Here is a 21,235-nt window from a genome sequence, read left to right as displayed (position 1 = left end):
TTAGAAAAGACCTCGTAAATCTTCATCCTCCAAGTCTTTTAGCAAGTCGCGAGCTTCACGAGCCGGACGTGCTATCGATGACTTTTCATTGCCCATGCTTTCCTGGACCTTTTGTGCAACGCTGCGCAGAACACCTAACTGCTGGAAAATGTTAGGAGATGAAGTGACCTCGTTCTCGTCGTCGTCATCCGGGCTCAATACAGTGAGGATGATCCGAGAAGATATGACAGACGGAGGTGTCCCTGAACAAAGGTTGGATCTACAAGGGCAGAGCTCGTGTTCAGGATAGAGACGAGTGGGGTGAGAGATGTCCTTACTTGACGATGGGTTCCAGTAACTGCTCGTATACCCCTAGCGACTTGAACAAAGTTGCAATGGATTGTGTGTAGTGATCTTGGAAAGGTCAGTCAAACTACGAGCACTGGCAGAGGTATAACACACCGTCATGATTCTCGCGGAATGCTTCTGCTACAAGTTCCACGGATGCTTCCCGAGCCTTGTCTCCGATATTGGCACTCGCGTTTTTTATGACGTACGCAAGAGACAAGACCAAGCTACTTGCGATCGCATCGTCGGCACCTTTCGCGCTGGAAATGAGTTCGGTAACGACAGGATCCACTCTCGGCTGGTGTTTCATCAAGACCCCCAATGCCTGGGCAGCCTTGTTTCGAACGATGACACTTGCTGGATCACCCGCACTTTTTACGAAGGTACGCTGGAGTTGTGGGAAGAACGGTTTGACGAATGCAGGTATGCGCTGGAGCATAGACATCAAGGCACTTAGAAGCCCTGTCTTTACCGCAGGAGGATACGTCGTTGCTTGCGTAGCCACGCGGATGAGAGGGCCGGTGAATGGCACGACAAATGGCTTGATAGCGCTTTCTTCTGTGCGCTCGACAAGGTCGCCAATCGCATAGGCGGCATTCTCCCTCTGTTCGTTGCTCCCGGTGGTAAGACCGGCAATAATGATGGGCACCATGGGGGCGACGCCTTTGGGTATGCTAAACCCTGGAACGTGATAGCCTGGCGGTCCGCAAGACTCGATACTGCGGCGGAGGGGTACAACGAGAGGTTCCAATTCATCTTTAGGAGTAGACTTGACGAAAACGTCGAAGGCACTCCAGGCGGCGGTGTGGATCGCAGAGTCTTTTTCTTCGAGGCCGGAAACAAGCTGCCTTATCCAGTCGACGCGATACAACGATGTGTCTAGCTCCGTTGCCTCGCAGAAGACCGCGAACAGTTTGTAGGCGCTAGCACGACGTACAGGGGAATCATGCTTAGCCCTGAAATGCGGGTATGAGTGCCGATCAATGCCCGGACGAATTTCGACTTACCATCCTAAGAGTATCATCATCAAGGTATTCAGTCCCTCAGCATCTTCAATAGCACCCATGAGAGCCTCAATAGCTTCATCCACGGCATTTACCAGCTCGTCTTCCCCGCCATCTTCCATCGCCTTGGTCACAGCATTCATGATGGGCGTCAGGCGCTTGCTCAGCGCGTCGCCGGCCACAGTGACCAGAGACGCTAACGCTCGGGCGTTGAACACAGACATCGGAATAGCCGTAAGGGTTGGTATCAAAACAGGGAATACTGTAGAAGCTCGGACCTGGGATTCATCAGAATTACGACTGAAACCAGGGATTTGGACATGACTTACAGACATGACCTCTCGTAACGCTTGAAGGGCCGTGCCGGAACTTTGTCCTGGTTGACGAAGAGCTTCTAACAAAGTTGGAATAGTAGCATCGATAGCTTTGACGCCGATAAACTCTTGGAGGATATCGAATGCCTTGGCTGCAGCTGCCCGTACATTGGCTTCCTCGTCGACTAAGGAGACACGAACCATGGTAATGATCTCGTCCTCATAGCTATCGCGCTGGCCTTCAGAAGAGCTTTCCCTAGAGGTGTCATCAGCACAGAAAGCACAGGATGCGATAGGTGCGAAACGAACATAAGTTCGCAAAGCATGAGGCACACTCCTTCGCGCGTACGCGAGTCCGACGACGAAGACTTGCTCTTCAGCGCTGTGATAATCTCACCCATGATCTTCTCGCCGGATTTGCGACATATCTCCGTTGTGGTGCGGGCAGCAATCTGTGATCAGTCGGTAAGTAGTCATTTTGCAAATTTCGAGCTGATATCCACCTCCTGTTGTTCAGGCTCGTCGCCCGATATAAGCCGTATAATCTGGGTGACAAGGTCGGGGAGAATTTCGCGCACTGCGTTCTAGCGTCAAGCAGCTGCCGAACGTCATAAAAGTGGTACGTACCTGTGCGAGGAGTATTGAAGACTAAGGCTTTCCATATATGGATGGAGGATTGTCGGACAACCATAACACTATCTTGACGGACAAGATACAAGGATGATAGAATGCGGTCACGGCGCTCAGCTCCAAGAACCTCGACAAGAGCTTTTCGAGAGGAATCTGCCACTGTCGTAGCAGCCACCTCTTCTTCATCGACTTCGGTTTTCCCGCTAATACCGGAGACCTTGAACAACAGTTCACCAACCAACGTAATGGACGATTGCTAGGAGAAGGGTCAGAAAGCAAAAGCTGGAGGCCGAGACTGTCCGCTCACTCTGATACGCCATCCAGGATCGAACATTCCCTGCTCAAGCTCAGGCAAGAGCAGGTCGATAGCCTTATGCGAGTAGTTCGTGACCACCATTCTACCAGCACGCATAGCAGCCTCCCTAACATAGTCTTCTTGGTCCGAAATACCGCTTAAAATAGGTGCAATGATCCTAGGTAAGTGGGGTTGGAATCTAGACCCAAAGGTTGCCGGCAAAAAGACGAGGAGCGACATGAAACCTTCTCGTACAGTGGGTCGAGGAGATTGCGCATTGGCGATGATATCCGGTAGCAGGCCTTCAAGGCGCTCCATCCCAAGGCCAGATAGTACTTCGCTGAGTCCTTGAGCAGCACCTTGACGATCGACACCGGATGTATCCGTTTTGAGGATTCGAAGCAGGCCCGGGACAAGATCCGGGAAGTGCGTTTCGCCCAAGCGTTCGACAAGGGTACCTAAAGCTTTCGCAGCTGTGGCTCGAGCTTCTGGAACGGGGTCGACCAGAACTGTATGGACCAAAGGAAGAAGCGTGTTAAGATAAGGAACGAAATCTTTGGCATCCGTGAGGGAAGCAAGGTTCCCAGTGATTTGTGCAGCCTTCTTTTTTGTCTCCGCACTGCGTTCCCTTAGTCCCCGCTCCAAAATGGGTACAACCTGAGATTAAACCATGGGGTCAAGTTGAGAGGAATAGAAACGTAAGGGAACTGACCAAAGCAAGTGACGATTGGTCAATGTAGTGCATGAATGACGTCTTGAGTAAGGAAGATAATGCGTTGGAGATTTTGACTGGATCCACCATAGCCTTCAACAGAACGGGCGCCAGAGACTGGATTTCCGGGTTGCTGATAACCTCACCGAACTGCTTCAGACTTTTGTTGGCCGATGACTTCACTTGGGCGTGCGAGTCGGTGAGGACGGACGTTAACTGAGGAATAACAATGGGGAGTGATAATGACAATTGCCGTGGCGAGCAGTAGGCCATCATTCCAAGTAATTCGATGGAACCCTTCTTGGTGCGCCATTGCTTCTCTTCCAAACCAGCAAGTAGCGAAGGGAGGATTAGCTTGAGCCCATACCCGGAGAGATTGCTCATAATAACACGAGCCGCGTCCTGGGCAGCTTCCCTGACATCCGAAGTAGAATCGCCGAATGCTGAAAGAAGCAGGGGAAGAACGAAGGTGATATAAGGTTCGAAATTTCTCCCAAGAGTGGTAGATAGAGTCTCGAAGGCAAACATAGCGCCTTGGCGATGCTCATATTGCTTTTTCTCCTCCGTTGCAGTGCGTAACCTAATGAGCACATTGTACTCCTTCATGCCTCTGATCCCGATTCCTTTGATGACACCAGCCAATCCATACGCGGCCCCGCGCCGTGCGGCATACTTGGATGCACTAAAAAGCTCGTTGAACAAGGTATCCACAAGCTTCGACACGTTGTCTCCCATTAGCTTTACCAAGGGAACCAAGCAGTCAGACACAGCGATTTGGACTTGCTCAGCTGGCGTCTTGAGAGCATCGACAAGTCTTGATACAATGAGGGGAATGCGAGGATCTGTTGGTTGCAGATGCCTTGCCACACGACCGAAGAGGATCACCACCGCTTCTTTGATTTGATCCCCTGCTTCCGTGGGCGGAGTAGGAGCAGCGAGATGGGCTTCAAACATTGCTATTAACCCCGCTAGCTTGGAAGCACCATGTGCATCGATGACGGCGATTCCTGAGCCTAAAATCTCGCGTCGCACTTCCGAGACCTTATCAGCTAGGGCTTCATCTTTGATGAGGAACTCGAAGAAGGGAATGACAGCCTCAGAAGTGAACAGAGGGGCCAAAAGTGCGAAGGTGCGAGCAGCGGCCAAACGCGCTGGCCAAGGATCCGATTGCTCGAGGCTGCGAGCGATGACCATGCCCTAAGACGACCGTTAGCATGTCCGGCGCTGCAATCAAATTATTAAACTAACATATTCGTCATATTCCGGAGCCAGTACCTTCGCCTAGAACCGAGGTGAGTTTGTTGAGTAAACAGCATTCAAGGAATGAACTAACCTTGTCTCGATAATAGTCCTGCAAAACTGATACGGAGGTGAGTAGAGACTGGGGCCAAGTCTCCACCGCTTCCGTGATGGCCGCTGCAGCGCTGTTACGGACGTAGGAGTGTTCATGACCTTGGAAGATATGTTGGTAAACTCTAAACGCCAGTAATCAAGCTTGATCTCACCTAGGTACTCCAACAGGCGATTCAAGAACGCCTCGGGAACGTCCAGACCGTTGTCCTCCCAGAGATGTCGAGCCAGCCTGGAATTTTGCTCGTCGTCGTCGTGGCATGCGATCCATAACTCTGGCGACCAATCTAAATCGGTGAGATCAAACGGCTAGATACAATATCAGGGTGGCGCGCTGAAATCAGTATGACTTAGGGCCTACTTGAAGGGCCGAGAGGCAGGCATTCCGGATGTGGGGCTCTTGAACAAGCGTCCCTTTTATTAATGAATCGAGCTCGACGTCCGACACATTCGCTAAAATGCTTTCGCCAAGATCAATCAATGTCGACGAGGCTTCCTTAGCAAGCTTAGGTTGCTGCTTGATGATATGTAGAAGATCTTGTATCATCATCTTTCGCGGATATGCGGCGTCGCCGACTGGGACACTGTCAATAAGATCCATCTATCTATTCTCAAAGAGGGAGCACTTACATTCTGCGCAATGGAACCGAATTATGTCCAGAGCTAACTTGACTTGTTCAAGGGCGCTATCTCCTTCTGCTGCGTTAATTCCACCGCGAATAAGGACTTGGTGAAGAAGAGGGAACGCGTAGGAGAATGTGGCTGCATCGAACGGCGCTTGTTCTGATAACGCCCGAAGCCGATATAGAACTCTGAGAACCAACGCTGGGGAAGTGAATGAAACGGCTGTAGACAAGAACGCAAAATGAATACCCACAATCTGCGGGCTCGGCTTGAAGTTCTTCTGGCACTGCTGGGACATCAAGCGCACGGAGCGTCGCGATTCCCACCCATTCTTTAGTCACTCCTAGTCTGTCTGAACAGCATTTGGCAAGACTCTGAAAGACGTTGTGGCCATGAGTCAACGAGTGTGTGGTTGGGACTCACGATATAGGTGTCAAACGGGGCCTTGCTAACTAGCATGTCTCCCTTTCGCAAAGCCCCGTCAACTAACAAAGCAGCTATTGTCGACAGGTGTAATCTGAACTCGTCCGTGTTGGATGCGACGAGACTCTGAATGAAATGCAGCCCTCGTTGAAGATTTGTCTTGACGGCAAACACCTTCTGGCGTATACCCTGCTCTTTCTCGAGCTGAGCTTGGATCGCAGCCTGATCCTGCTTTGATAAAACACCGTTGGCTGGTTTCTTGTTTGCCAGGGATTTCCGAACATCTGCTTCCCATTGAGCCATCTTGGCTTCTTTTCCTTTTCTGACGGGCGTGTCGTCCTTCTTGGAGGCCAATACTATAGACAATGGATTCATGGGTGAGCGAGTTGAATGAGAAGGTTTGGCATACCGTCAACGAAGGGAACGCCCTCGGGTGTTGACCAGACGCCCAGGTCCATATCTGTCAACCCGTTTATAGTCGAAGGATCGAGGTTTACCTTCAATTGGTCGACGACTAGAGGGACGACGGTACTCGGGGCTATGAAAGCAAGCGTCGTAGCAGAACGGTAGCTCGCTTCCGCGAATCCAAGCTACCATATTGTCTATATGAAAAACTTTCATTGCAGAGGGATGGGCAGCTCACTTTAGCAGGTATCGTAGATGCCGCAAGGATGTTCTTCATCAACCTATCTACATTCCCATCCACTAGCTTGAAGGGATCGACATCAGCCTTTTGACACAATTCAATCCAGATTTGACGAGAGGGTTCGCCTAGCCTCTAGCAATTCAGCTTGCCACCGCGGAAAAGAAGGAGAGGCACGAACAGACATGCTCATGGTGCGCCACCACCAACAGTTGGACTAAGATATCCTCACGGAGAGTCGCGTCAACATCCTCGGAGAAGTTGAAGCAGCTGAGTAACAGCGTGGACAGACGACTATGTTTATTCCAGGTGCCATCAGGGCCTTCAGGACTAGAAGCCTTTGTGACTGTCTTGCCGTTGGCTAGGAATGACACCAGCGCATCATATAAGATATCGTTGGTGAGCCTGGCAAACTGCGATGAAAGTGAACTCAGTGTGGTAAGTACGTTCCGGCGAGATTCAGGCGAGCCGCTGTTTACAGCCAAGTGGATGAAGAGGAGCCCCGCTTGTACGCTATGGAGATCATCAGGGAACACTAACGAACGGAAGGGATCGCGGCTGACCGGAAGACTTCGAGCTTTGTTAGCTCCTTGTTGAAGACTGGGATCGCGGCTGATAGGGCTGTCAGGAGCCACTTTTCCTCTGCAGGGTCTGATACCTTCTGGTAGACCTTGTCCCAAAGCAAGAAGGAAGGCTTTACGGTACTCGCAAACAATGATTGGATCGTGGTAATCTTTGAGATAGATTCGGCTAAGAAACCATAACATCAACAAATGCATATTCACCAACAAGACAGAACCGTGTTTACTAAATTTGCTGCAGGAACGTATTGGTCCAAGAAGGCAGGAGAGGGCAATATAACCTTCCAAAGGACCACCACTGGCGTTGAGCGGATTGCTTGCCACGGCTTTCAGGTTACTTTCAAACGCAGGAAGGAGAACCGCGGCGAACGCGAGTCCAGCGTCAGTGTCGAGACCTGATATACCCATCAACGAAGCGCCAGCGAGGGAGCAGAACGCATGTCTGATAACGGGTTTAGTATTGTTCATTTCTTTGGGTATTAGCGTTGTGATCTCGGAGGGTAAATCTTGGTTTTTTGACAAGAGGAACGACAGATGAGGAGGGAGAGCAGCCGCGAGAGTTGAGATAGCGGTATCATTGGTTTCCTTCGCTAACAAGGGTGTCGCATCTTTGATAAGCGTTGAAGACACTGCGATGGACGGTTGCAGGTAGGATAACATCGAATATAGGGCAGTCCTGTGGTCGGGGCCATTCGATTTTCCCGTCTTTGGCAAATTCAACAACTCAGCAGCAGCGAGGCTTGAAGACGATTCTTCGAGCTCATCGGTGATCAAGGCCTTGAAGAGCCCAATAGCATTTCCACGCACGAGAGCGTTTGAGGACTTGGAGCTATTCAGCGTAGGGACGAGCGCCCGTCGAAAATCTTCACTTGACAAGGGATGGGAGTAAGCATCGAAGAACTGGCTTATAACTAGGCAGAGTGAGCACACAATCAAGTATTCACGTATAGAGTTACCTATCAAAGATATCTCTGGCGAGCGAAGCAGTGCTTTTTCTATCGCGGGAATGACGAGAGTTGACAAGTCCTCGGCTGTAACAAAATGCTGAATGAAATCATGGTACGCATTCTAAACGAGAGTAAGTCACGCAGATGGCAGAGTCAGATGGGAACATACCACGACATGGGAAGGGACGGGGGACTTGGACATCAAGATAGTAGTCGTATACAGGTTGAGTATGGATGACTAGCGGTAGTATATAGTATACCTGAAAGCCGTTACTAGTAATATCGCACCTTGCGCTCAGCCGACAATCGATCAAAAGGCAGTTCCTTCACATTCTTCAGACGTATCAACACGTCTATTGAAGTGCCAAGAAGCGGTATGTGTCGCAATGACGCCCGAGCGTGCGATATGAGCGTGTCTATTAGCTCTGGTATTTTCTCGGGGGCCTAAGGTTGTTGAGCTACAGCGTCGCAACGCTAACGAGAAGTACGCACTGAGCGTATTGCGCGTCGAACACGCACGAGAGCGCTGTGCAGCAGCGACTTTTTCGTGTGCGAAGAATCCTGTATGGTATCGAGCAGCAGCGCCATGCACCCAACGAGGTCAGACCAACAGTGTGTCACCGTGAATTCGGGGTTCACTTTGAGGATCGCGGTGTAGAGTCCGCATGTCCAGCTAAGGAGCACGAATACACTGGAAGACGCGTGGGACGACGATCCTGCCTTGACGATACGGTTCACTTCAAGTTTCATCCATGCTAGTACCTGTTCAGCCACTCCCATTTTACTTTCGTCCGCAGGACCGTCAGGCGTTCCTCGAGCCTCATCGCGTCGCACAAGCTCCCTGCCAACATCTTCCACGGCGTCCCTCGAGGATGAGTCAGAGTATTTGGTGTATGTTTCGGTCAGCAACTTGAATATATCCAACGTCTGCGATAGGTTGAGATCTTTCAACACAAGATCAGCGAATATTTCAAACCGACATCGATCATCTACCTGCGTGTTTGGCCAAAAACAAGAGTTCTTCCTTCAAGAATCGTATCCTTGGTCTCGTTTTGCTCGTCGCTAGTCGCTGGTGGGCCGTCTGCATGGCCCAAGGCCACTCATTCAGTACACGATCCCGCTGCCAAGAATCATCGGAGCCATCCAGTTCCTGCGGTGCTTCTGCAGAGGCTACCCAAGATTGTATGTCGGACTTGGTCATTTCCCCTGCATTCGTAGCTTTGGATTTCAGTCTTGCAAGTGAGATTTGACGAGGCAGTTTGACAGAAATTTCGAAATATTTCGAGGAACTTCGTCTTCGGCGGGACCGAGGGTCACTATGAGTCCGTTGAATTCAGGTTGGGTGAGAAATACCACGTGCTACCCCTGCGCCCCTTTCTGAATCTCACTGGTTCTTATGGGAAGACCACAATAATTGAATGCGGGGCAGACGGCCACCTTGCCACCTTCCAAAGCTCGAGCAAACTGTTTATGTTTATCTTCGCAGTCATATCAAGCTCCCAAAAACAAAGGAGCTTTATTCTATGGAAGACAGCAACGTCGGGCCCTTGATATCATGATTTTATGGTTCGTTCGCAGCTCTTGGTGGTGATACGCGTGAGCCAGCCCTTTGTTACTGTAGCCACCAACCGACATGCTTAGCCTGATACCACGTCTAACGTCTAGGAGAGAGCACTCATTAGTAATCTCATTTGGTTCAAAGTCGGCCACACTCGGCGAGGAACCTACCTTTAAGACCTCCAATCAGGATTCAACTATGTGATCATGAAACTATTGGCCCACCTTCGACAGGAAAGGGAAGAAGTAGATTGTGATTGTGGCTATGAATCGTCCCATGAATCGCCAGGGTTGACCACGACTATTGCGGCCGACAAATGTCTTCCATCGAGAAGAGTATGTTGACGGACCAGGTTTATCACCGGATCAGCACACTCGAGCTTGTCGGAGGTTCGCTCATTTTCAATTGGTCGCTGACCAGGCCCCTGCTGCTGTAAATCCCATTGTTGTACTATCGTGAGTTGTACATACAGTGGATAGTTGGCATAGTAGGACGTACTGATTTCTCTTCATCCAGAATTTCGGGAGATATATGGCACCATTGATAATAGTAAAACTGATTGCAGGTCGTGCGCAATTGCTAGTCTCTACGCATGTCATGATGTAGGTGTAGCTGTTGTAATCATTGTTCGCTTCGCGCTCACTGAAACGCGTCCGTGTTTGGGTTGGCACTTCGGTCCAATCGCTATCCATCGTCGAACCTGACCCACGGGGTAATCAATTGATCGAATCAGTAGCCAATCAAGGTGTAAAGGGCTTCCCACAACCTTGTCAAACCTTTGCCACCAAGCCTCCGCACACCGCCTGCTTTGAACGCCCGGTGTGCTTACAGCGGACATCGCGATGGGCCTTCTCAACTTCTGTGGTGAGTTGCTTTGATCTTCGTCACCTCTTACAGGCTAGTCACTAATCTATTTACCGATATACTAGTATTCTACATGGATACTCAGACATGTCTCGAATACGAATCAGTGTCCGAATGACAGATTGTGGATGAGCGCAGGTACTTCGTCCGAATGTTATGATCGCCCAGCGCCGAAGCGATCATGTCTGAAACATATCGCCGGTCCCTCCTTCTCGGACATGAATACCACGATTGTATATAACACACACTTTGATCCAATCAATCCCCATCACCACTTGGTATACCGCCTCAACATTCGATCAAGATGGGCCTTCCGAGTTTCGCTCTGGCTCTGTCAATCTTGAATTTTGTCGGAAGCGTCTCTTCGTCCATCGGCTCCGGGTTCATAATCTTGTGTTATCTTATCCTTCCATTACGGCGACACTTCAGACACATTCTCATTCTAAATCTCGCCATAGCAGGTAAGATCCCCAACCACCTCCAATCGTCGGGACTGATCCTAGAAATTGTGGCAGATTTTTTGAACTCTACGAATAATGCGGCATCGGGATCCCTCATCCTGATCAAGCAGAGATATCTCAAACCTGGTCCAGGTTGTGTACTCAACGGCTTCATGTCTCAAATTAGTGTCCAGGTATGAATGAATCTATTTCAATTGGCCTACACACCCGCTCAATCACCCTTAGGGGACCGATACTGCGATCTTGGCTATAACACTGGTCACCGTGTTCACTATAACCAGGACTTCCTCCTCTCGCATGATCCAGACTGAGTGGTCGAGACGAGCGATCCTGGTTACGTGTTGCGCCATATGGGCCTTGCCATTCTTCACCAGTGCGTATATCAACGACATCTGCGCAGGACGCGTAACTGATACGAGCCTCCTTAGGTTTTCTGGCTTTGGGGAAAGGATGGTATGGGCCCGTTTCAGGCAACTGGTACGCAGCGGATGATTTGCATTCTTACTCCTGTCTTGCTGATGTGGGCGTAGGTGCTGGCTCGTGGAGAAGCCTGTTCCTCTTCGATATGTACTAACGCACGGCTGGAGGTATCTCTTCATTGTTATCGAGGTAAGTTTCTTTGGTTGACTCGTCCTGGCCAAATCTGAGTATCCTTCTCTTCACAGATCGGTTTATCCATCTATCTCGTATGTGGATTTTGAGTTGATCGTGTACATATGATCTGACACCGCAATCAGCACTTCTACTTGCGACGCCACTTCCAAACTCTCAAAGTTCCTATCGTATCGTCAGCGAAGCCCCAGCCCTCTTTCTCCCCTATGACATTCAGGGGTGGCCCTGCACCGTCAGAGTCCAAACCGGACATCGTTATCCACATCACTCATGACACGCGCCGCGACTCAACAAATCTCCGACCCACGATTACTTCTGAATCTTCCGACTCTAACGTCCCCCTAACTCCCAGACACGAAACCGCAACGTCTGAACAAGAGGTAGCACCTGCCCCCGTCCCCTTCTTCAAGCGCAGGGAGTCGTTCGTACCCCCTGACTTTCTTTCGCAACAAGAAAGCCCGCGATATAAGGCCATCCAACGGATCCTCCTTCTCAACGCATATCCACTGTTCTATATTATCCTCTGGATACCTGGGTTGGCTAACCGCATGGTTGAAGCCTCGGGGAATAAATCCAAGGTTACGCAGATTATGCAGGCGTCGACCCAGTTCGTGGGCCTAGCGAATGCGCTTACCTATGGATGGAATGAGCGGATCGCGCGCGAGCTCCGAGCAAAGTACATGAGACACAGGTTGGGACCAGAACTGCCAAAGTACTAAAGCGATGCATACGAACGACCAAGACGCTAAATTCATCGGTGTCCCTACGACTCCTTATGAAAAATCCTGTTGTTGTGCTAAGTTATGTTCCACTTGTTGTAATTTATGGGGTATCATGTTGTTTTTCTTTCTTACTTTCGGAAGGACGTGGATGTCAGAATATAGGGGAGATTCGCATATTCGAAGTACGAAGTACAAGCTAAATTACAGATAAGTGACGAAGGCGTTGGGGTTTCAATCGGGGGAAAGCATAGTATGTAAGGCAAGCATAGGTGCATAATTTTGGAAGGTCATAGATGGTCAGCATAGTGTTGAGAAATTATAAAGAGATAGACCCTGTGTGAGCCCAATTGCGAGCTCGCTGTCGGACAGCCAGCTCGACTCTGCCAGTGATGACGGCCACAAGCATCACCAAGGTCACGATCACGACGACTAGCCTCGCCGCGGCGGCCCAGTCGATCTCAAAGCCACATAGCCACGTCACCCATGACGCCGCTTTGCGTTTGAGCTGCTTGCGTTCTCGCCATGAGTTTCGGTAAATGCGAGCGAGTGACGTATGTTCGTCCACAAATTCGGACGCATAGGTTTGTAAGGCGAGCGGGATCATTGCCATCAGCGATATGAAGGTAACTGTAATGTCGCTGGTGGACTCGCGCATTCGCCGCTTCTGCTGAGCTGAATCGGACAAGGGAGGTTCTAAGGTAGAGATTCAATTCAAGCGTAAGTAGATATGTCAAATTTACCCACCTATTATCTTGATGCAACCATCGTAGTCGGAGAGAACCTTGACTGCTACGCTCGAGAGGAAGTGCGGATTTCCTGGTTCGAATACCGTCCATCGCATTGGATCGATCGGCTACTCATGTTATGCGTTAGTAGAATTTAATCCAGCCATACACGTCTTACCTGGCAGCCCTCCAAACCCCAGGTTGCGCAGACTTTGCGCAAGTCAAGCCCTCCGCAGGGCTCAAGCGGTATGTCTGCATAAAGATCGGCGCGCTGGAGTTCCTCGATCTTCCATAATCCGTCATAAAAGGCAACCCGTGCGTGCCTGTTGTCAAATGAATATGTGAGTCAAATAAGAACTTGAAGGAGAGGGAGTATGAAACCTAGGCGGGATCTTTGAGGGTACTTGACGATAAACCAAGCCTCGACTGGCAGCTTCTTGAGTCATTTGATTGAAATCTTGAATGTGTTGACGTGGTGTTTTGCGCAGGAGGAAATTTGAGAAGACCATGATTCGGGATGACTGAGGAGTCAGTCCTCGTCTTGAGTAGCTGCATGGGACATCCGCAGGATATATACATTCTGCACAAGGTGCAGGTTGCTATGCTGTGCGAGAACTATGTCAACAATCTGCCTTGTCTCTAGACGCTTGCAGATACCTTGTTCTCGACAAGAAATTCCATATTCGTCAGATAGTAAAAGCCACGACGGTACTAAGTCATGTTAAGAAGAAGCTCGCCCTTATCCTGTCGCTAACCGAGTACATTGAGTGCGAATCAGCTTGTGCAGTCGCGCTCAAGTGGGCAAGAGATTCCAGAGTCCTTCTTCCCAAAATGGAAGGCGGTGTGTTAAACTAGGATCTTAGACGCCTGAAAGAAGCTGTACCAAATGCGGTCAAAGAATCGTGTAATAGATGTCTCCTCTCCCTTCGGCCAAATACTGGATACATGAATTCGGGAGCTCCATTGCACTGTCCGGACACAGCATACTTGCACCAAAACTCCAAAAGGCGGGCACATGATCTCGAGATGTGAGCCATATTCATATACTAATCGTATAGTTGTTCTAATAACTCGTCCGATAAGTTACTGGACTGGATGCCCTTGAGTTAGTAATAGTTACCGAAGTAAGTCCCTGATGATCACGTGTTTTATAGCGCATTTCAACCAGAACAAAGCGCTCACCACAACTTTAAGTTTCTGGTGAAGTCAATCAACATCATGCCAGCACAGAACGAATATACACCACCCAAATCATACCACTCGCTCTGCTCGACCTACCTCACAAGCAAACTCAACACTCGAAGACAACTCGTCGTTATAGATCACCCTGAGATCCCCATAGCATCCCTTGGGTTTTTCGAAACTGTCACCCCGACTGTGCCGGAAGAGATGCTACAGGCTATCTTGGGCAAGTTGAAGGGGAGTGGCTCCATTACGAATAGCGGGCGAATGCACGGCTTCGCCTCGAATGATCCCAAGGAGAGCGAGCAGCTTGAGAGCCATGTCTTCGCTCATGTGCACAAATTCTCGGAGGCGATTATACTTGCAGGCGAGCAGTACACAGGGCAACAAACGTGCATGATAATGACCAACACTGAGAGATCGAACAACTCGCGCCCCGATCGTTACGGGAGCTCCGTCTTGCGCATTACACAAAAGAGCAGCAAGTTCCAGAGGATGATTTATGGAGTGGCATGATACTTGCTAAAGAAGGTATAAAATCCGAAGCGGGTGCTTTAGATGTGGGTCAAGCTTCCCGTTTCCAATCTGCAACTAAGATATTTACATAGACCTTCGAAAAGATTTTGTGGAGCGGGCATCACATTCTTCGAAACGATCCTTGCCGAATGTTTTGTTTTGGGATGACAACAGAGAACGCGGACTGTCGTTTGTGGTTTTTTGCGCGTTCTCATATTATGGTTTCTGAGCCTTTCAATATCGTAACGGTCAGGGCTTCCTACTATAGCATAGAAACCTACTAACTGTGATATACAGAATCAAGCCCCTTTTGCTCGATTCATTCTTAGTCTCTCGTTCGCCCATGTTTTGTCGACTTCGTTACCTCAGTGTTGTTGGCATCGAACGCCGCAATGCGTTAGAGGACAAATATCCAGATTTCGCCAAATCGATAGCAGAGAGTCCTCTCAAGACTGTGTACAGCCTTGTTCTTCACTTTCGATACACGATAAGACGTTCCTACAGGACCGTGGAAAAGAGTCTCCCGATCAAGTCTGACCTGCCCGACATTCTTGCCCGTACTTGACGCAACGATTGGAACGCTCGAAGCCATGAAGACGTCCCTAGCTGGGATCACAAATGTCACACGCGTCACTGAGCTGATCCGGAAGCGCAAGGCAGACACAAATGCAGTACAGGAGGAGGAACCACCAAGGAAGAAATAAACCTCTTGGATTATGGTCAATTTCACGGCAAATTCCATTACGCGAACCACCGACGCCTACAGTACTTCACTACAATGTAGCCATCACGACAATCATGAAACCCTGTCTCAAGTTTTCAGTTGGCGCCACCACGTTCGAGGAGGGAAGTCTGTTCCCACGCTTTACCTTTTCCCCTCGAACCACAACGATCTCCACATCCTGACAATCGACGACTCAAATACTAATCTCTCGGTTTATTGTCAAAGGAATGATGACTGGGCGTACTACAGACTCCACTCCAATAGCAAATAGCAGGGCACCCAAGAAATGGGTGTTGAAGTCCGCCAAATCTCAACCTGGCATGATGGCCCTGACAAGCGCATATGTCGTATTTTATTCTCATTCAAGCCAACCTGGACGGGATGCATCACACCCGTAGGCTGCTGCTTGATGGACTCGTCACGAATCTTGCATATGGAGATGCCAGAAGCATATACTTACATCTTGGGTTCAAGCCGGGTGGGTAATAGGTATGGTATCCAGTCTAAATTTGACAACACACGGTGAGTTCACCCTAGTTCGACTCGTCAATGCGGCTTCTTGAGCATTTGAACTAGCCACTGCTTCAGCCGCCTGGGATCACAATATAATGTTTTGACAGCTGGCCATCACTGTATTGACAGGTGCATGGTGAAACGGGTACAACCCGCGTTCATCACTTCGACCTTCATTCTGCCTATAAAGCATCGCATTGGTGAGCGTTGCACCCGTGATCAAGGGTCGTCTACGAGCTTATCAGTGAGTGCCTTCAAGTCCAGCAGTCGGTGTGTCCCGTTTAACCCCCCTAGCGAGCTAGATGAATATGCGCAGTGCATGCTCCATGTGTTGATCAAGCGTGCCCCACCTATGCATCTTTGATGAACCTCTGCAAGGTTGTCGACATCATGTCTCCATGCCCAGATCATTGCCCTCGTTCACACGAACGGGATAGCGCTCGTTCGACGGGTATATATGCCCCCATTAGACGCAGTGTCATCTGTTGGGCCCATTATTTCCTATGCCGCTATCTGACTTCACATTAGCCTTGTCTGTGCTGAACTTCGTTGGAAGTGTCCTGTCTTCAATCGGGTCGGGCTTTATCATTGTCTGCTACCTAGTCTTACCCATCCGGCGCCACTTTCGGCATGTCCTCATCCTCAATCTGGCTATTGCTGGTATAACCAAAGACTGACATCACAGAACCACGAAATAATCCTCTTATACTAGATTTCATCAATGCTACCAATAACTCTGCTTCGGGATCCCTCATCTTGATTAGGAGGGAAAACCTCTCACATGGACCAGCCTGTATTCTCAACGGGTTCGTCACTCAGATTAGTGTTCAGGTGAGCGCACCATGTATTGCACCCACATCTTGCCTTGATATATCCAACAGGCCACCGACACGGCTATCCTCGCTATCACCATCACTACAGTCTATATAATCACCAGGATATCACATTCTCATGCGATTCAAACTGAATGGTCAAATCGTGCCATTGTGTTAACCTGCATCGCGATATGGATTCTCCCCGCAATTACGAGTATGTCTTTCACATTCGGCTATTGTTGGCCACGTCTGTAATGTCCTTGCTTAGGCTTCCTTGCTTTGGGAATGCACTGGTATGGACCGGTCTCGGGAAACTGGTACGTCTTTGGGAATTCATCATGGTTAGTTACTTATTATGACGAAAGGTGTTGGCTTGTCGAGAAGCCATCTTTCTTACGATATGTTCTCACTCATGGTTGGAGATATCTCTTCATGCTCATTGAGGTAAGTCCGTTCGATGCGGAAATACTTGCCCGCTGATCGGACGCCCTAGATTTGTTTATCTCTTTATCTTGTACGCGACTACGTTTCGCCTCCTTGTTTCCTCGTTGACTTTCGTGACAGTATATCTTCCTTCGACGACATTTCCGAGCACTACGTGTTCCTATCATTTCGAGCGTGCCAGCCGACTCCACTCAATCACCCACCTTCTCGCCAATGTCGTTTACCAATAGCAACCTGGAGTGCGAGCAGAAACGGGACCTGTCCGAGACTTATGACACCCCCATGGACACGCTCAGCAATCACAATGCCATCGTTATTTCGGCCTCGAGAACGCTACCCTCCACGACCTCCCAGACGGAAAGTCCTCGCTACAAAGCAGTCCACAGGATCCTACTTCTTAACGCCTATCCTTTCTTCTACATCATATTATGGATACCTGGGCTTGCAAACCGCATTGTTGAAGCTTCCGGGCATTCATCAAAAATCACCCAGATTTTGCAGGCGTCTACACAACTCGTCGGCCTCGCAAATGCCATTACTTACGGTTGGAATGAGCGGATTGCTCGTGAGCTTCGTCGCAAGTATTTTCGACGTCATAATTGAGAAACGGCCGGGTCACATACACGCTCTTCATTTCGTTATAATGTCCTAACTATGTAGTGTATCTTTATTGGGGGGATTTGACGTCTGAGTACTAGGACTCTGTCATATCGGTTCGACGCCACGAAAGAACGAAAGATGGGCAAATGCGTTCAACAACGGTCGCTATGCCAAGATATGTGAGTGACTTGTAATGTAATTGCGTTGGCTATTGCTACAAGAAGAGAATGGAAGGAGGGGAAGTCTATATAGTCCGTGAAGGTTGAAATCGATATGTAAATTGGGAGTTATGCAAAGACTGAGAGAGCGTATGCGAGAGAGTGTCCAGATGCGAAAGAAAGCATGAAAATGTACAACAACAACTCGACTATTTTATAAACTGAAGACGCCGCCAGCCCTGCGACGTGACTGAATTGGGTGTACCACGACCAAAGAAATACCTAGTCCAACGGACAAGCCTATCCCCACAGAGATAAGCTGTAAGGCTGTTTGGAACCCAGAGACATAAGATGACGAGAAGCCGGAGGACTGCTGCGAGGCAAATGTAAGGAGACCCCCATAACCTAGGCCTGATGGAAGTTGGAACAATATGCCAGTTATCTGAAGAAACGCTAAGTCAGCAAGAAACACATAAATCTGAACAGATGAGGGACGAACCATGACCACGAAAGCATTCCCGGAGAAGAAGCGACCATAAACGTTAGAAACGACACCCACGGCGAAGGCGCTTGAGAACCAAGATCAGCATCATATGGTGGGCCGAACGTGTCTCAGAACACCTTACCCAAAAGCAGCGCTAATATCATTTTGGTTCCGGAACTTTTGAGCAGTGAAATGGTTGGTAACCCAGCCGATGCATGAAATTAGAACGAGCAGAATCTACATAGCGTTAACTTGAGCGACGTAAATAGAGTATGCGCCGGATGCTCACCATTTCTTTGCATTTCCATGGCATTTGTACCCTCATGCTGAGACAGAACGAATACAATGGCACGCTGAGAAATGCTGAGGAACAAACAAGAATCTCGTCAGCACAGAGTGATCTAGCCATTTGATGCCAGCTTACCCCAGTAGATACTCGGAGTCTGCTGATACCACATGCCCTCCGGATCGTGACTTTGAACGCACGTATAGTCTTCTGCACCCACAATGCGATTGTCCGTGATCGTCTGGTATGCCTCTGCCCCAATAGCAAGGCCAAAGCCTAGGAACAAAGAATACATGACCGCATAGCATAGCCGAACAGATCCAGCGACGATGTTGCGGGACATGAGTTCGAGGGCCCCGGAGAGAACGATGAAACCAGGGAGAATGAGGACGACAGACGCGGATGCCACCGCTGAGTAGCAGAACCTATGGGTTTCAGCGAGAGCGGCAGACAGAAAGCTCAACAGAGTCGCAATGGTAATCCTAGAAATGGAACAAGGCGTCACCAAATAAGCGCAACAGGTAAAGAGCGGGAGCACGCACTCGAAGACATTGGAGTATAGCTCGTTCCGAACGCTGAGTAGTTGAATTGCGACTAGAAGAGCCCCCAATGGGTATACTACCAAGGCATCAATGAAGCTACCATTGAAGCCCACGGTACAAATGGCAGATGAACACATGCCGCCGATGAGTATCGATTGCCACGCTCTATATGTCGGTGGACCGCACATCAGCTCGTCAAGCTGCGGTGACGCCTCTTCGACCGATAGATCATCGTGAATCACCTACACAGATCAATGATCAACAGAGTGGGTGGGAGTGGACAACCGGTACTACATACCTTCCAGTATAATCGATACGCAGCTTTGAGCTTTCCAAGATCAAGGGCACTTGACTGGCGAATCAACTTGACATTACTCGTCACAGTGATGTTATCGTCGAAACTGATGAGTATAACGTCTGGCAAGTACATGCAACTGAGAGGGATATCCAACACGCGAGCCGTCGATTGGATCTGAGCTTGCAAGCGATTCGAGGGCCCACCAAACATCATCATAGCGCGTGCCAGTTTCAGAATGAATTCTTGCCGCTTGATAATCTCGGCGACATGACGTGTGATCTATCCCGCCAATAATCAACCCAGTGGAATGAATAAAGTGAGTGAAACATACCCGTATCTCCTTCGTTTTTCTTTTTCTTCGCCTTTCACGTTTCTCGTTCTCTCTCCATTCTTCGTCATCCGTGGTTGGTGTCGATCGCCCGCTCCAGCCGCCGTGCGAGAGGCTGAGTACGGACGGAGCGAAGGGTAAATCGCGTAGTTTCTGTCCCCATTTCGCCCGAGATGTAGCCGACTCCGTTGAAGAAGAAGAGGTGTTTTGGGTCAGGTCACTGGTACGTATGCCGTGAGGGAGTTCGGTGTCCCGAGGTACTGGGACTGATCGCCTGAACATATGACTATCTAGAGAATGCCTGATTCCGCGTAATGAGAAATACAGACGCACAGAATTCAGAATGATATACCTGGGTAGGTGGTATTTTGGCCTTTGCGGCGTGACTTCTGGATTGTCTAGATTGATTTCACGAACCAAAGGAGACGGAGGTGCGGTATTTGCATCGTTGCCTCTGCTCGCTCTTTCTCGTCGATTTCGAGGGGCTCTCCAGCTTTCATCCCGATCTTCACCGTCCTCGCTGATCGAGCTTCTCCGACTCGGTGTCGATGCTCCAGAGGGGAACTGCTGGTGGTCGTACAGGGTCAACAACGTAGACAGTACACCTCCACCCATGGGTCTTCGGGATTCATGCTCTCCCAATTTCTCAACGTCCTTGATGCTATCGATTGGGTGCCACAGTCCCTCTTCTTAATGCCATCATCAACGTCGAACTTTCCATGAATAGAAGGTTGAGCTTTTCGACGAAGACCTGCGAAGTAACGTTTACGCGTGTGCGCGCGAACGACCTGTTTGGCCTGCTTTTCAGCATGAGAAGTCGGATTATCTCGGAGAGGGACGCCCGCAGACTCGCTGGGGTCGATGTAATTATCCGGAACGTTTGCTTTGGGAGGAGAAGGGGGGCAGGAAGCATTGCTTTCAGAGAATTCGGGAGGTGTGGCCCCAGCGGACACCGAAATATTATTTTGGTGAGCCGAAGTTGTCGCCTCATGTAGACTTCCAACTTGAGATGTCGAACGATGTCTTTCCAAAGCAGCAGCGAGGGTTTCAAAGGCTTCAGGCTTTAGTGCTAATGAACATCATAATAGGGATCAAAATAAGAAGCCACGTACATTCAAACCCTGTTCGTCGAGCAGGCGCGTCTCTCGTTCATCTAACCATTGAACTTTCCGAGGCGTCTTACTACCTGAGGGTACGGAGGGCGACGGAGGCGTCTCAGCTATTGGTGTGTGGTCCATCCGTAGGACTGCTGGGAACGCCAAATGATCAGAGGGCGGTATATGGCCTCACAAGGGAACTGTTGGGGGTAGATGAGTGCTAAAGTTAAGCTAGGTGGGTGGAAAATGGTTCATAATGTTTGGGGAGATAGAATGACGTTCATTGAGCCACTCCTAACCAATTTCCCTTCGGTTGGCGCGATAAGCGATAAGACCAGCCGAAGCGAAGCGCGACAACCTATATATCAGATGTGGTAGCCGAGGCATAGAAAATTTCGAGGGCTCCAACGGCCAGCCGGCTTTCCTTCACACCAAGATCGGTCGCCCGGTCCGCAG

General features: G+C 49.6%; 6 protein-coding genes across 6 annotated transcripts; 3 read left to right on the top strand and 3 right to left on the bottom strand.

Annotated features, from left to right (window-relative positions):
- GCN1 (translational activator of GCN4) lies at nucleotides 1–9,051 on the bottom strand (the record flags this gene model as incomplete). Its single annotated transcript, XM_036777688.1, has 28 exons — nucleotides 1–259; nucleotides 318–393; nucleotides 442–1,283; nucleotides 1,335–1,609; nucleotides 1,661–1,901; nucleotides 1,955–2,097; nucleotides 2,149–2,222; nucleotides 2,273–2,531; nucleotides 2,583–3,227; nucleotides 3,283–4,479; nucleotides 4,531–4,563; nucleotides 4,616–4,734; nucleotides 4,788–4,941; nucleotides 4,994–5,208; nucleotides 5,263–5,457; nucleotides 5,510–5,630; nucleotides 5,680–6,035; nucleotides 6,089–6,269; nucleotides 6,323–6,450; nucleotides 6,504–6,735; nucleotides 6,802–6,835; nucleotides 6,886–7,072; nucleotides 7,131–7,814; nucleotides 7,860–7,971; nucleotides 8,020–8,088; nucleotides 8,139–8,294; nucleotides 8,343–8,794; nucleotides 8,844–9,051. The coding sequence occupies 28 exons, from the start codon at nucleotides 9,049–9,051 to the stop codon at nucleotides 1–3; spliced, it is 7,647 nt and encodes a 2,548-aa protein (XP_036631308.1).
- A 1,525-nt stretch (nucleotides 9,052–10,576) lies between these two features.
- PC9H_008171 (uncharacterized protein) lies at nucleotides 10,577–12,064 on the top strand (the record flags this gene model as incomplete). Its single annotated transcript, XM_036777687.1, has 7 exons — nucleotides 10,577–10,733; nucleotides 10,788–10,906; nucleotides 10,959–11,106; nucleotides 11,162–11,210; nucleotides 11,264–11,342; nucleotides 11,399–11,419; nucleotides 11,471–12,064. 7 exons carry the CDS (start codon nucleotides 10,577–10,579, stop codon nucleotides 12,062–12,064), a joined length of 1,167 nt encoding a protein of 388 aa, XP_036631307.1.
- A 319-nt stretch (nucleotides 12,065–12,383) lies between these two features.
- On the bottom strand, nucleotides 12,384–13,301 carry PC9H_008170 (uncharacterized protein; the record flags this gene model as incomplete). Its single annotated transcript, XM_036777686.1, has 4 exons — nucleotides 12,384–12,760; nucleotides 12,812–12,920; nucleotides 12,971–13,115; nucleotides 13,174–13,301. 4 exons carry the CDS (start codon nucleotides 13,299–13,301, stop codon nucleotides 12,384–12,386), a joined length of 759 nt encoding a protein of 252 aa, XP_036631306.1.
- Nucleotides 13,302–14,010: 709 nt separating this feature from the next.
- On the top strand, nucleotides 14,011–14,490 carry PC9H_008169 (uncharacterized protein; the record flags this gene model as incomplete). Its single annotated transcript, XM_036777685.1, has 1 exon — nucleotides 14,011–14,490. One exon carries the CDS (start codon nucleotides 14,011–14,013, stop codon nucleotides 14,488–14,490), a length of 480 nt encoding a protein of 159 aa, XP_036631305.1.
- Nucleotides 14,491–16,230: 1,740 nt separating this feature from the next.
- PC9H_008168 (uncharacterized protein) lies at nucleotides 16,231–17,589 on the top strand (the record flags this gene model as incomplete). Its single annotated transcript, XM_036777684.1, has 7 exons — nucleotides 16,231–16,387; nucleotides 16,440–16,558; nucleotides 16,609–16,756; nucleotides 16,811–16,859; nucleotides 16,908–16,986; nucleotides 17,036–17,056; nucleotides 17,107–17,589. 7 exons carry the CDS (start codon nucleotides 16,231–16,233, stop codon nucleotides 17,587–17,589), a joined length of 1,056 nt encoding a protein of 351 aa, XP_036631304.1.
- Nucleotides 17,590–17,958: 369 nt separating this feature from the next.
- Nucleotides 17,959–20,920, bottom strand: PC9H_008167 (uncharacterized protein; the record flags this gene model as incomplete). The annotated part of the gene is made up of 11 exons (XM_036777683.1): nucleotides 17,959–18,186; nucleotides 18,244–18,313; nucleotides 18,371–18,465; nucleotides 18,518–18,591; nucleotides 18,653–18,996; nucleotides 19,057–19,298; nucleotides 19,355–19,633; nucleotides 19,686–19,983; nucleotides 20,035–20,249; nucleotides 20,288–20,743; nucleotides 20,795–20,920. The coding sequence occupies 11 exons, from the start codon at nucleotides 20,918–20,920 to the stop codon at nucleotides 17,959–17,961; spliced, it is 2,427 nt and encodes an 808-aa protein (XP_036631303.1).
- Nucleotides 20,921–21,235: the final 315 nt, after the last annotated feature.

Source organism: Pleurotus ostreatus (assembly GCF_014466165.1).
Source record: "Pleurotus ostreatus strain PC9 chromosome Unknown scaffold_5, whole genome shotgun sequence".
In the NCBI taxonomy this organism is placed as follows: Eukaryota; Fungi; Basidiomycota; class Agaricomycetes; order Agaricales; family Pleurotaceae; genus Pleurotus; species Pleurotus ostreatus.
The sequence above is the reverse complement of the archived record's forward strand: the minus strand, read 5'-3'. Positions and strand labels throughout refer to the sequence as shown.